The sequence below is a fragment of the Canis lupus genome, chromosome 23 (assembly GCF_003254725.2).
Source record: "Canis lupus dingo isolate Sandy chromosome 23, ASM325472v2, whole genome shotgun sequence".
NCBI classification, from domain to species: Eukaryota; Metazoa; Chordata; class Mammalia; order Carnivora; family Canidae; genus Canis; species Canis lupus.
In genome coordinates, this window is record NC_064265.1 from 23,763,964 (window position 1) to 23,777,115 (window position 13,152).

The following is a 13,152-nucleotide window of genomic DNA, read 5'->3' on the forward strand; positions in this document are numbered from 1 at the left end:
TGAGTTCTTTTCCATCATTAAAATGAACCTAACAAAAATCATATCTAGTACTGGCTTGCTGTGAAAATCAAATAATATGATGTAAATAAAACGGATTTGTAAATAGCAAAGAGTTGTAAAAAAAATATTGAGAATTTGTGTGTGTGTAAATGTTGTTATAACCAAAATTCCCCCAAAACAGATTGCTCAGATGATAAACGATCCAGGTCATTTTTTTCCTCTTCTTCCTTCTCTCTTCCTGCTGTCTTTAGCCATTCTACTCTGTTCTCCTTGAAAAGAGATAGTGAACAGGGCCAGTCTTGATTCTACACATTGCTTTTAGAAGTAAGATACTATCTAAATTGTCGGAGTCACTTTGTTGATTAGACATCCTTACTTACTAGGTATTTTTTTAATGCTCCCCCTCATGTTTTTATTTCTTAAATGACTGGGAATTTAGCAAATCAGCTAAGCGGTGAACATTATGATTTTTTAAATTAGATTTTTAAGTACTGTTCTGTACTTTGTTGGGTCTAAAGGGAAAAACAGCATGTTCAGCAAATACGTTTTGAAGCTTAGTAACACTTGCTATGTTTAAATGATTTTCAACTAAAGGGTAGAAGACAGTGTCAGCTTTCAGCATTACAGAATCTCTGGCTAATATTTGTTTAGGTGCTTTGTTGGTTGACCTGCATAGAATCAAGCCCAGATGTGGCTACCTTTGTTTCTTCCTGGAACTTGTTTAATGTCACTAAGGCTGGCTTAGTAACTGAAGGGGGATGTAAATAGGAACCAGTGGAAGGATCCATAGATCAAGAGGTGTGTGCTCTTTCAAGTCTGTCCCTGGGCTCTCAGGAAGTCAATGTGACACCAAGGCACAGGTATCCCCAGAAAAATCTTTATACTAAGGCCAAATTAAGCAGTGTGTGACTGTTAATGGTGATGGCTACCAGGTCAGCAGCACCAGCACGGATGATGGTCCTAGAGCCAGCCACAGGTGATGGTCCTTTCTGGTTTTGAGAAAGAAATCACTTGAAGCAGAATTAGGTTTGTAGAACTTCTTGTCAGATCTCCTACTCTTCTGGGTTGAGGAATCTTTCTTTGTCCACTATCGAGAAGTGGATATGCTGTATGTCTGAGGCATGACTGTGCATGCATATATACACATGTGTATTATGTAATCTGGAGCTTCCTATGTAAAAGTATAAGATGCCAAAAAATCCCTTGTGTCCCTAACCCCAGAACTTCTGGATCTTAGATGGATTCCAAAATAGCTCTGCTTGTTTGATGTGACTTTTTCTAATGTCATTGGCAAGTCAGCACTCTGAATATTTGTATCTATGTCCCATAGTCACACACCCCAAAAGATGTATGTTCTGAAGACTCCACAATGCACATTAGAGTTAGCAGCATTTGAAAAATTATCTCTGAATATCGGTAACCAAATAGAGTTCTGGGTTTCTCAGTGACATCTTTCAGTGCTAAGAACCAGTTATAAAATTAGTGTGAAATCCTGTAAGATTTCACACATAAAACTCTGCAGAGGATACCTTTTTAAAGCACAGTTATTTGCTATGGCTTTTGACAGATAAGCACCAGGTTTCAGAAAGTAGCCCTACCGTCATTTACCAAAAGTACAACTTTTGGCAAAACTGTGTGATAGAAGGCATAGAATTTCAATTCCAATGTTCCTTTGTGTGAAATTTCCAACTCTGCTTCATATACGATGAAAATTTTTAAAAGGAGTAATGACTTTGGTTCATGGTCCTCCTGGATAAAAGCACTGAGTAAAATTAAATAAAGTGCAAATAGATGAACTAAAATTAAATTTGAGAAACTTTAACCAACAAACTACAAACGTGTAATTTGACTTAGTGCCTCATCTTGTTCATAAAATGTAACCAATATGTCCCCATTCACAGCGTCCCTTGTACCATAGTGTACTGACTATGGCAATACTTTGATCTCTGTGCTGTGATAGCACAATGATTAAGCACTTCTATTAAGCATTGCCTCATGATGGCTGACCTTTCCTAGTTTATTCTTTATAGGAAAGCACAATCCAAAGTGCAAAAAAATCTAGGAAAGCCAATAAATGAGTAATTGGAGCTTTTCTTTAGTGAATCAAATATTGGCACCAGGGGAAGTTCTCGCATTCACAGTGTGCACACATACCACCTACGTTATTTATTTTCAATTTGTTCTTTTCTCTTCTTTGCAGGTGCCCAGAGATGTGATAAAGGACAGCTCGACTCCGTTTCCGGGCTGAGTCAAAGTGGGTGCCTGCTCTTGATCTTCCTTTGGCTTTGTCTGGGGGAAAACAAAACTCATTAAGCATCAATGAATGCGTCATTTCATCCCAAGAAAGTCAAGTTTTGACAGTTCCTTTTCAATGCACATAGGACACGTTTTTCCACACTTAAAATTATCTGCTGCCTCCTAATGACATATATTTAATTTTAGTCCTTACAACTTATATATTTTGTCATCATCTTAACTGCATTAATTTTTTAAATTACAGTAAAACATACAGGAGTATAAGTTCAGAAAAACATTGAATCAAAAGTCAAAAAACTTACTCCCATTTTCCTGCTATTCCATATGCATATCCCTAATTCAGCTCCCAATGTTTTTTCTTGCTATTTTCTAGAAATATATCTAATATATATACTATATTAACAATCTAATATATATATACTATATTAACATTTATATATTTTTTCTTTGCATAAATGGAAGTTTGCCATAAAAACTCTTTACATATTTTCTCATATCAAAGTAACTTATAAATCATTCTAAATATACACAATATTTGTATTTATGTTTATAAAGTCAATTCATATTATTTTGGCCAATATTAAAGTTACATTGCTTTTTAAAAATTTATTTGTAGGAGCTGTTTGTGTACTAATTGCCATTTTCTTGTCATATATCCTGCCAATAGGATATATGCTCTCCTTTTGTTACTTCACTTTGAATTTTATTTATCCAGTATACAAATTTTAAATTTTTATTTTGTCAGATTTAATGTTTTACCCATTGTGGTGTCTAGACATTATGTGCTACAGAGCCAAATTGCCTTCACTAAAAAATTATTTTAAAAAATTTATGCCTGCTCTCTTCCAACATCTTTATGTCTTTTTTATTTTTGACATTTAAATCTTTAATCAAATGGAACCCTATTTCAGTAAAATTAGGTAGATTTCCAGCTATTTTATTTTCTTCCCAAAGGGCTATTGTCCACGAGAAAAAAAAAATATTATTCAACATTAAGAAACATTTAGTCTTTATTTGGTCAGTCAGTCAACATACAATATCATCCTAAACAAATTGTATCTATATTATAGTGACTGTGAAATATAAAAATTAAAAACTATTATTTATCTAAGCTTCATCATCCAATCTCTATAGTATTACAAAGCCTCTTTGATTTCTCTGTTTCATAAAAATGATGTGGTTTGGTTGCAAGAGTGGGGAAGCCATATAACTATTATTGGTAGCTATTGTGCACCAGGCCTTGTTCTATTTATTATTTCAATTAATCCTCATAAATATCCAGTGAGATTAGTATTATTATCCTCCATTTGCAGACGAGAAAACTGAAAGGTCTAATACTATCACAGAGCTAGTAAGCAATAGAGGCAATATGTGAAGCCAAACTGGTTGGAGTCCCTACTCCTCCCACGCGCAGCACCTAGCAGGAATACTGTTTGGTCTTGAGTGTAATTTTGACTAATGCATATCATTGTCCCTGCCCATCTAAGCTTGAACTCCAAGTCTTTCAAAGATTTTAACATACCCAATTCCCACTTCACTCTGGCATGCTTTTAATGACCAGAAAATGGGGTGTTTTATTCCCTACAAAAATGTAATCTGATGTTCTATGGGTTTTTTTTTTAATTGTTCACATTTTGCTTCTTATTTTGAAAGAATGTTTAAGATAAAATATGATACATCATCATAAGCTTGGATCACTAAAAACAAATTTAAAAACAAAGAACAACACCAAAAGGGGCATTTTTTTTGGAAACTCATGGCTGAACAATCACATTTCATTGTATTGTTGAAGGTTAAGATCATGTTTTTGTGTGTTCAAGATTTTGGTCTACACAGAACTTTTGAACACTGTATTTGAAAATGTAACCATTAATCCATCAGGGAGTAAATTTAAATACATTTAAATATGAAAACAGCCAGATGTCTTTAGGAATATGGTAGCAAAGACCAGCAGGCTGCTTATACTAAATCAATTGGTATCAAAATGCCAGGTGGAATTACAATGCTAACTACCAAAGGAACCAGATTAGAGATTTATGACAGATAATAAACCCATTCCTTTCTCACTGGAGAAATCAAATTAAGAGCTAAGAATCTTCCAAAGAAAACAACAGCAATTTTATAGTCTTAAAAAGGGGCCCTTCAAAGGGAAACATAAAACTAAATTCTAAAAAGAATTAGTTGTTAATAAGACAATACAAGGGGTAGCAGAGGGAGGAACATTGCTGACAGCAAATGAAAGGTGTGAGGGCCTTGGGCATAAGAGTTCAGCATCTCTGAAAAACTGAAAGAAGTCCAGGAGAGTTGGCATATAGAGAATGGGAAGAAAAAAAGTAAAAGGGGAAACGAGGAGGTAGGCAGAACAGAAAGATCACCCATCACCCATCACCCAGGGCTTCTCAGGCCCCATTAAGAATTTTGCCTTTGACTCTAAGTGCAATGGTAAGAGTATTAATTGGGGAACCGCTTAGGGTTGAATAACTCTTTGAATAAGAAAAATGACTCTCTCTCTCTCTGTATTGTGGGTCTTTCCCTTTCCTATAACAAGCAGAGTTTAGCAATCTAAAGTGGTGGAGCAGCTCTGCCATCCTTCACAAGTGGCCCCCATCTCGGAGTCCAAGGCAGCTCCTGTGGGGGAGGAGGAAGAGGAAGTAAGTAGAGGGCATGAAGCTTCCTATAGGAGCCAGAGGTCACTCCCATCACTTTTACTCATCCCACATTAGCCACACTCGGCTACAAAGAGGCGAGGAGACAGAGTCACTAGCTGGGCAGCCTTGTTCCCTGTTGAATCTCTGTTGTAAGCTGGAGAGGGTCCTATTAATAATGGATGAGTTCTGGGGGATAATTAACAGTTCTGGCACATGAAACCATAGCAAGGTTTTAAGTGTTCAAATGACATGAGAAAATTTGAATTTTCAAAATTGCACATTAAACTACAGTGTAGAAACTGATTAGAAAGAGTCAATAGAGGTCGTTAGGAATCACTCAGGTGGCCATTTTAAGTCAGTTGAATACAGGCTCCAGCGGTAGAAGTGGAACAAAGCTGACACATTCAAAATATATTTAGAAAGAAAAGTTGTATGGCTTTGTCACTTAATAGATTATGAAATTATCTTGCAAGACAGTGACAGGAAAAAATCTAGGCCCTTCAAAACATAATAGGACAACTATGAGGCTAAAAAAACTTTGAAAAAGACAAATACAAAGAGGAGGGAAAGGATAGTTGTGGTGTCAGAGAATCTGAGGGAGAAGAATGGTTCAAGAAAGAGAGGCCATAGTGTCTTCACACCTCACTTTGAGTGATTCTCCTTAGGTGGAAGAGACATCCCATCACTTTCTTTTATAGGAAGGAGGACATTGGTGGCATATACATGAAGGTGGACATACAGGTTTGATGGCAGGAAGATGAAATAGCTCCTGTCTGGGAAATTCTTTCTTCCTTTTTCTTCCCTCCATTTTGTCTTCTCCCTTTCTCTCTCCTCCCCTGGACTTTCTTTTCCTTGCCCTTTCTGTGTTTCTTTCTTTCTTGTTGACTTTGGAGGTGCAGCCAAATGCTAAGGGTGAGGGGTAATTAGCACGGGCTGGTAGTTTGAAGACAAGATGGAATGCTTGAAATATTTGTTGTAGAGGATGGGCTGTCAAGCTCAGTAAGGAAAGGGATAGATTTGTTGGAGAATTTGCCCCACTTGAGGCTGCTAAAAATAAATTTGAGTGATTCAGAGGATTTAGAGGATTCCCATCCTCCCTAACTTAGGTATTATACCAGCAGTTCACAGCCACTTGTGTCTGGGCCAAAATAAAAATATTGTTGGTCCTTTTGGGTTTGCAGCTTTGTCAGATAGATATAGAGAAAATACAGAGATGCAAGAGAATTTGGGGTCTATGTACAAGAGACATTAAAATGATAAACCATAAGTTCTAAAGCAGAAAAAAAATGAAAACAGTAGTGAACTAACAAAAGGAAGAAAATAACTGGAAGTCACCATCAGATCACAAAAGGTAAATGACTTATGTTTAGGAGAATGTATGTGCTATAAAACTACACATGATCAACACAGGAGAGGAGGTACTATGTTCATAATCAATATGATGAAAGAAGCAATTTCAGCTATTGAGCAATACCAAGTAATGATAATTTTCAGGAAAAAAAATTAAAACTTACATTTACACTCCAGTGAGTTAGGACTTCTCAACAAAACATTATGTATTAGCAATATTCCCTTAGCTCCTCTCATGTTCTAGGCATCAGGCTAGGAACACTGTCTTGGTTCTCATTTCATCGCCCCTTTTAAAGCATCACTTTTTCCATTCATTGCAAAGCAAATGAAAGGTCATAGAAATCCTGTAACATGCCCAAATTCAAAATGAGTGGACTGATTCATATTTGAATCCTTAACGATCTTCCCTGAATCCTTAATAGGTAATCCTTAATCCTTGAATCCTTAATGATCTTCCATTCTTTCCACGTCACCATAGATTATGGACAACTAGCAGTAGCTTCTTATGAGATGTTTTCACTTATCTGTGTTATGCTGTTGAATCAGAATGGATCTATATCCTAGATAGGCATCATTTCCTGTGCTGTTTTTTTTTTTTTCTCTCATTTTGCTCTTTCCTTTGCATCACCAGAGATACACATTGGAACATCCACCTCCCCAGTTGCCACTTTTAGGTTCCATTTCCTTTCCACTGCCCCTCACATCCCCTCTTTTATACTGTAAAATATTTTTATAATATACTGGTTTATATTAGAGTATGTATGTTTCCATTTAGATAATAAGGCAGAGACTTCTGGGTTAAGATGGCTTAAAAACAAAACAAAACAAAAGCTCCTTCTTGTTTAAAAAATTATAAGCCATAAAAAATCATGAAATTTTATGCTCTGAATTATATACTGCTGAAAACAGAAAATTGTTAAAAACCACAAAGAAATCTTACAAATCAAAATTGCAGAGAAATAATTAACTGTCTTAAAAATTGGTAGGTCATGGTGGCAATACATAAAATTATAGAAAAATTTAGTCATTTATTATTTATTTTCTATACTTATTTCTATAATTTATTTATTTATTTATCTGTGTTTATTATCTATAATTACTGAACATATACCTATGGTACCATTCAACATAGAATGCCCATTCTTTTCATATGCTTGTGGAACATTCATAATTGATTTTGTTCTGCAAAAACATTTTCAAAAATATTCCAAAATGTAGAAGTCATGTGCATAAAAAAGCCTTCCATCTATTTCAAACTTTCATCATGTGGATCTTTTTTTTAAGTCCTTTATAATTCTTGATTTTAAAAGAAATTAGTAAATGAACTTACAGACTTTTGGAAATGAAAATATATTGTTTTAAAAAATAAACAATGTTGGGGTGCTTAGGTGGCTCAGGTCATGATCCCAGGGTCCTTTTTTTTTAAACTTTTATTTATTTATGATAGGCACACAGTGAGAGAGAGAGAGAGAGAGAGGCAGAGACACAGGCAGAGGGAGAAGCAGGCTCCATGCACCGGGAGCCCGATGTGGGATTCGATCCCGGGTCTCCAGGACCGCGCCCTGGGCCAAAGGCAAGCGCCAAACCGCTGCGCCACCCAGGGATCCCGATCCCAGGGTTCTATGATTGAGCCCCTTGTAGGGCTCCCTGCTCAGTGGAGAGTCTGCTTCTACCTCTTCCTCTGCCTCTCCTCTGTTTGTGCTCTCTCTCTCTCTCTCCCTCTTACTCTCTCAGATAAATACATAAAATCTTTTAAAAATCTTTAAAAATTAAAAAAAAAGGAGGCTCCACATCCATTGTCCAACCTAACCTAGGGCCTGAACTCATGATCATGGGATTAAGACCTGAGCTGATATTAGGAGTTGGATGTTTAACCAATTGAGCCACCCGGGTGTCCCTCAATAAATATGAATTTTTAAAAATATAACAACAAATATTCGTATGTTTTAAAGAAAACTTTGTAATATTCATGCAATAGGAGGAATCTTTAACTTGATAGAGAATTTATCAGTAACACAGGGAAAACTCATTTTTAATGAAGTGACATTAGAAGTTTCACTTGGAAAATACAGAGAAAATTTAAAAAACAAAAAATGCCTGGTTGTTTTCATTATTAAGGGTTTTCTGCATTTTCTTCCAAATTTTTATTTCATTTATTTTTTTATAAACTCAATTCCAATTTATAGTAATAACGTTTGTTCCTTGAGTATCAGAAACTAATATATGTACATTTTACAAAATTTAGAAATGTAAAATAGCATAATGCAGGAAGTGAATATTTTTCATAACACCATCTCCCAGAAATAATTTAAATTCTGATGATTTTATTTGTTTTAAAGATTTTATTTATTTATTCATGAGAGACACACAGAGAGAGGCAGAGATATAGGCAGAGGGAAAAGCAGGCTCCATGCAGGGAGCCCGATGTGGGACTCGATCCTGGGACTCCAGGATCACGCCCTGAGCCAAAGGTAAGACGTTCAAACATTGAGCCACCCAGGTGTCCCATAAATTCTGATGATTTTATTCTTTGATTTTGTTCTAGACTTTTTTTTAAATACTACTGACCTCATATTATGTAAACTAATCTTAAACATAATTAACACAGGAATAATCACAGATCCTAGAAATAAAGAGGCCCAAAGGGGAAAATATCTGTCAATGGATGTGGGACTGTCAATGGATGTGGTACTGGGACTTTATCTAATTAAGAAAAAGTTTTTAACTCAGTTAATTAAATATGAATTTTACGATTTGATAGTTACCAGAGGGGAGATGGGTGGGGAGATGGGTTAAATAGGTGATGGGGATTAAGGAGGGCACTTGGGGTGATGAGCACTGAGTAATGTACAGAACTGTTAAATTACTATATTGTACTTCTGAAACAAATACAATACTGAATGTTAACAAACTGAAATTAAAATAAAAACTTAAGGGAAAAAAATGGAAAATATAAATTTTAAATATATATATAACCATTTTTTAAAAGTTTGCAATGGTCTTTGGCCACTAATTAAGTCTTGCTTCTGTGATGGGAAATGAAAAAAGTCAGTGATTCTGGAGCAGAGTTGTAGCGCATGCTGCACTATATTGCCCAGTTGCCTAATCAAAATGGAAAGGTCTAAGTCTGTAGTTGTTGGGAGTGTGTCTGCCCAGAACCCTTACCTCAGTCCTCAGACCACTCTGGAAATGCTCCCAGCTATGGAGAGTGACCTGGACCAAAGTGATTTCCTTTCCCAGAGCAGCTTGGGTTCAATAACCAGTCAATATGGGAATGGAATGGGAGGTCCTCCTGCCCAACTCAAAGGGCACCGGTTTTAGCTAATGGTGAACCTGGGAGTCAGCAAAACATCTTATGGCAGCAGCACTGCTGCTCAACTGCCCTTTCTGCTCTGTCCTCTCTTCTCATCCTTTATTCTAGCTTTGTTCCTAAGAGAATTTCCTAATAAATGTTCTGCAATCTCCATCTCAGGGCTGCTTGCTAGAGATCCTGACCTACATCAGCAGTGTTGCAGCTTAACTACTGATCACTGGGTCAGAATAAATACAACAGGTTGGTGTTTCAATGGTAATCTGACACAGTGAGAATTAACATCTGAACTGTGAGGCAAGGATGTGCATCAGAACAAAATATTTACTGATACATAGAAATGACTAGAAGTGAAAGAAGAAAAACATAGTGAATTGCTCTGGGACCTGGTTTACTCCTTGAACTGAAGAATTCTTCTGAACTAATATATAACTGGTCCACACTGGTTAAGGAAGGACACAAATTTGTAACTTCCACATTTTTAAATTTATAATTTTGAATCCTTTCTATTGGATGGAATGCATCTTCAAGTATTTTTTTTCAAGAGACATCTAAGGATTATATACTTTATGATTTTCCATATGACGTACTGTACAATCCTCTACAGTGAATTTTCTTACCCTGAGAGTATCACAAAGCCTGATAATCTCTCAGGCTATTGGAGCCATAGAATACCAGGACAGGGTAGTAGGAGCAGAGTAAACCAAGGGTAAGCATGAAGAAGTGCTGTCTATGGACAATTTGAAAACAACGATAAATCAACTACCTTTGGTCAGCTTTTCATCACCATGTGCAGGCATTTTAAGTAATTTTAGTGACAAAAACTCTGCTTCCTCCAAAAATCTTTTGCTGGGCTTGGTTCAAAACAATTGCTGTGGTTATTGTTGAATTTTAATAGTACACGTAAGCTTCCAAATTAGCACATTTATGGTAGAAATTATGGGCTGGGAGAAAATATTTTCAAATCACTGACAAAAAACTGACTACATATCGAGAATATGTAAAGAACTCTCAAAATTTGACATCATGAAATTTAAATAATCTGATTAGAGAATGAGTAAACACATAGAAAGACATTTCACTAAAGAGGATGTAAGAATGTCAAATAATCATGTGAAAAGATGTTCAACATCACTAGCCATTAAGGAAAAGCTAATGGAGAATAAAATGATATATCATTATCTACCTACTAGAACAGCTAAAGTGAAAAGCAGTGACAATACCAATTGCTGGTGCAGATGTAGAGAGACTGGATGTTTCACACATTGCTTATGGAAATGTAACATGGTACAGTTGCTCTGAAAGTTTGGCAGTTTCTTGAAAAACAAAAATAACGACTAAATATATACTTAACCATACAAACTGGCAATTGCATTCCTGGGCAATTATCCCAGAGAAGTGAAAGTGTATGTCCCACAAAGACCTATGCACAATTGTTCATAGCAATTTTATTCGTAATAGCTAAGAACTGAAAGCAAGAACCAGCCATATCCCTCAATCGGTGAATGTCTAAATAAATCGTAGTGTATCTGTATCATGGAATACCTCTGAGCAATAAACAGCAAACTATTGATATATGCAGCAACTTGGATGGATCTCCTGGGCATTATATTCAGTGAAAAAAGCTAATCTCAAAAGGTTACAAATCTCAAATGATGTTTCTATAGTTCTATTTATGTAACATTCTCTAAATGCCAGAGATGAAGGACAGATTAGCAGTAGTCAGGGGTTACAGATGGTGAAGGGTAAGGGGGTGACTATGACTATATAAGGGTAGCAAGGGAGAGATATTTGTGGAGATAAAGTAGTTATATATCTTGATTATGGTGGTAGTCACACAAAACTACCCATGTGATAAAATGGCATAAATCTATACACACATATTGTGCCAATGTCAATTCCCTGGTTTTGATATTATAAGATGTAGCTATTGTGAACAATTGGGACCCCTCTTTTTTCTTTCTACTATCCTTGCTAATTCCTGTAAATCTATAATTATTTCAAAACAATAGAAAAGTATTTTTCAGACTGTGTCTCGGTATTGGTCTTTTTTTTTTTTTTTTTTTTTTTTACTTATTTTGAGCACAGCACATTGAGGCCTTCTAATTGTTTTCAGTATCTGAGAATCTTTTTTTTTTTTTTTTTTTAATATTTGAGAATCTAAACTACATCAAAGCCTGGAGCTGGTTTTTCATACTCAGTGATGCTGGCTCATCCCAACAGTTTGTCAATTTGGAAAAGGACTCCTTCCTCAACACATATTACTTCCATCTATTATAAAATTGTTACACTGAACCCACCTTGTTAGAATACGACACTTTACTGTCATATGCAAGAAATTTTTATCATTAACAGGATATAAACTTACACATCTACAAAGCAAATGTGTATATTTTTAGATCTTATACATTCATGACTTACTGTTGTATCATTAATATTTAAAATAGAGCCTGGTATGTGATAGGTAATTAATTTTTTTAATGAACAAAATAAGAAAAATATTTCCCCATTATATAATTGTATGACATGTATTTGAGTATCTATTGATTGGTGGGAATGTGGTTAGATGCTACGCTTATCAGATAAGCATCACTGTTTTCATCCCTCGTCTTTTTTAGTCTATTTTCCACAGAAATCCTCAAAAGATTGCTGTGCATAAAACTTGATTCTGTATTTTATAAAGTCATGTATGTTTTATCCCACTTCTGATGTAATTATCTTCAGTTTATTTTATATACATCTTGAAGTAAAGATTTTATTAGCTACAACATACATAAAAAAGAAAAGACAAATCAAAAGTGTGCAGTTAGATTTCTGGTTAGTATTGATCTTGAATATCTAAATCAGAAAAAAGAAATATATGTGTGTGAATTATACCTATATCCTATGCCTTCTCTTTCTCCATAGAACCCTATCTCTGGTTTACTCATCACCTAGCTTCAACAATATGAATAAACATATGGTCTTATGTACTTTCACCCACTCCACTGCTCCACTTTCTCTTAAGGCAAATTCGAGGTATCGTATCTATCTATCTATATCTACCTACCCTATATATACATATGCATACATAGATATATAATAAAAAGTTTCTAAAACAAATCACAATATATATCACATAAATATATAACCACATTCTTTAATATTATCAAATAACCAGTCATTGAGGAACTCTGGCTTTTATTTTATTTTTTAAGATTTTATTTATTTTTTCATGAGAGACACAGAGAGAGAGGCAGAGACAAAGGCAGAGGGAGAAGCAGGCTCCCTGTGGGGAGCCAGATGTGGGAGCAGATCCCAGAACTCTGGGATCATGCCCTGAGCCAAAGGCAGATGCCCAATCACTGAGCCACCCAGGCATCCTAAGGAAATATGGCTTTTAATTGGGATTTTTAGATTCTTAGGTTTTAGAGGAAGTGTGATAGGGATAGAAATAGGTGAGTGTGGGATAGAAGAAAGTCACCAGGCAATGCACTAGGTCAGGAAGCCCCATTTCTTTTTGTCTGTTTTATAAAAAATGAGCTTTGGAATGAGATTTTAGTCAATGAAAGAACTCTATCATTTAGAGAAAATGGAAATTACTAAATA

The 13,152-nt window shown here is 35.5% G+C and overlaps 1 protein-coding gene across 1 annotated transcript in view; it reads right to left on the reverse strand.

Moving 5' to 3' along the window:
• KCNH8 (potassium voltage-gated channel subfamily H member 8) overlaps nt 1-13,152 on the reverse strand; it is a 367,898-nt gene that overhangs the window by 150,862 nt on the left and 203,884 nt on the right. The window contains exon 4 of the mRNA XM_025448969.3: nt 2,162-2,289. Coding sequence (XP_025304754.1) covers nt 2,162-2,289 — 128 coding nt within the window. The remainder of the gene's footprint in view (nt 1-2,161; nt 2,290-13,152) is intronic.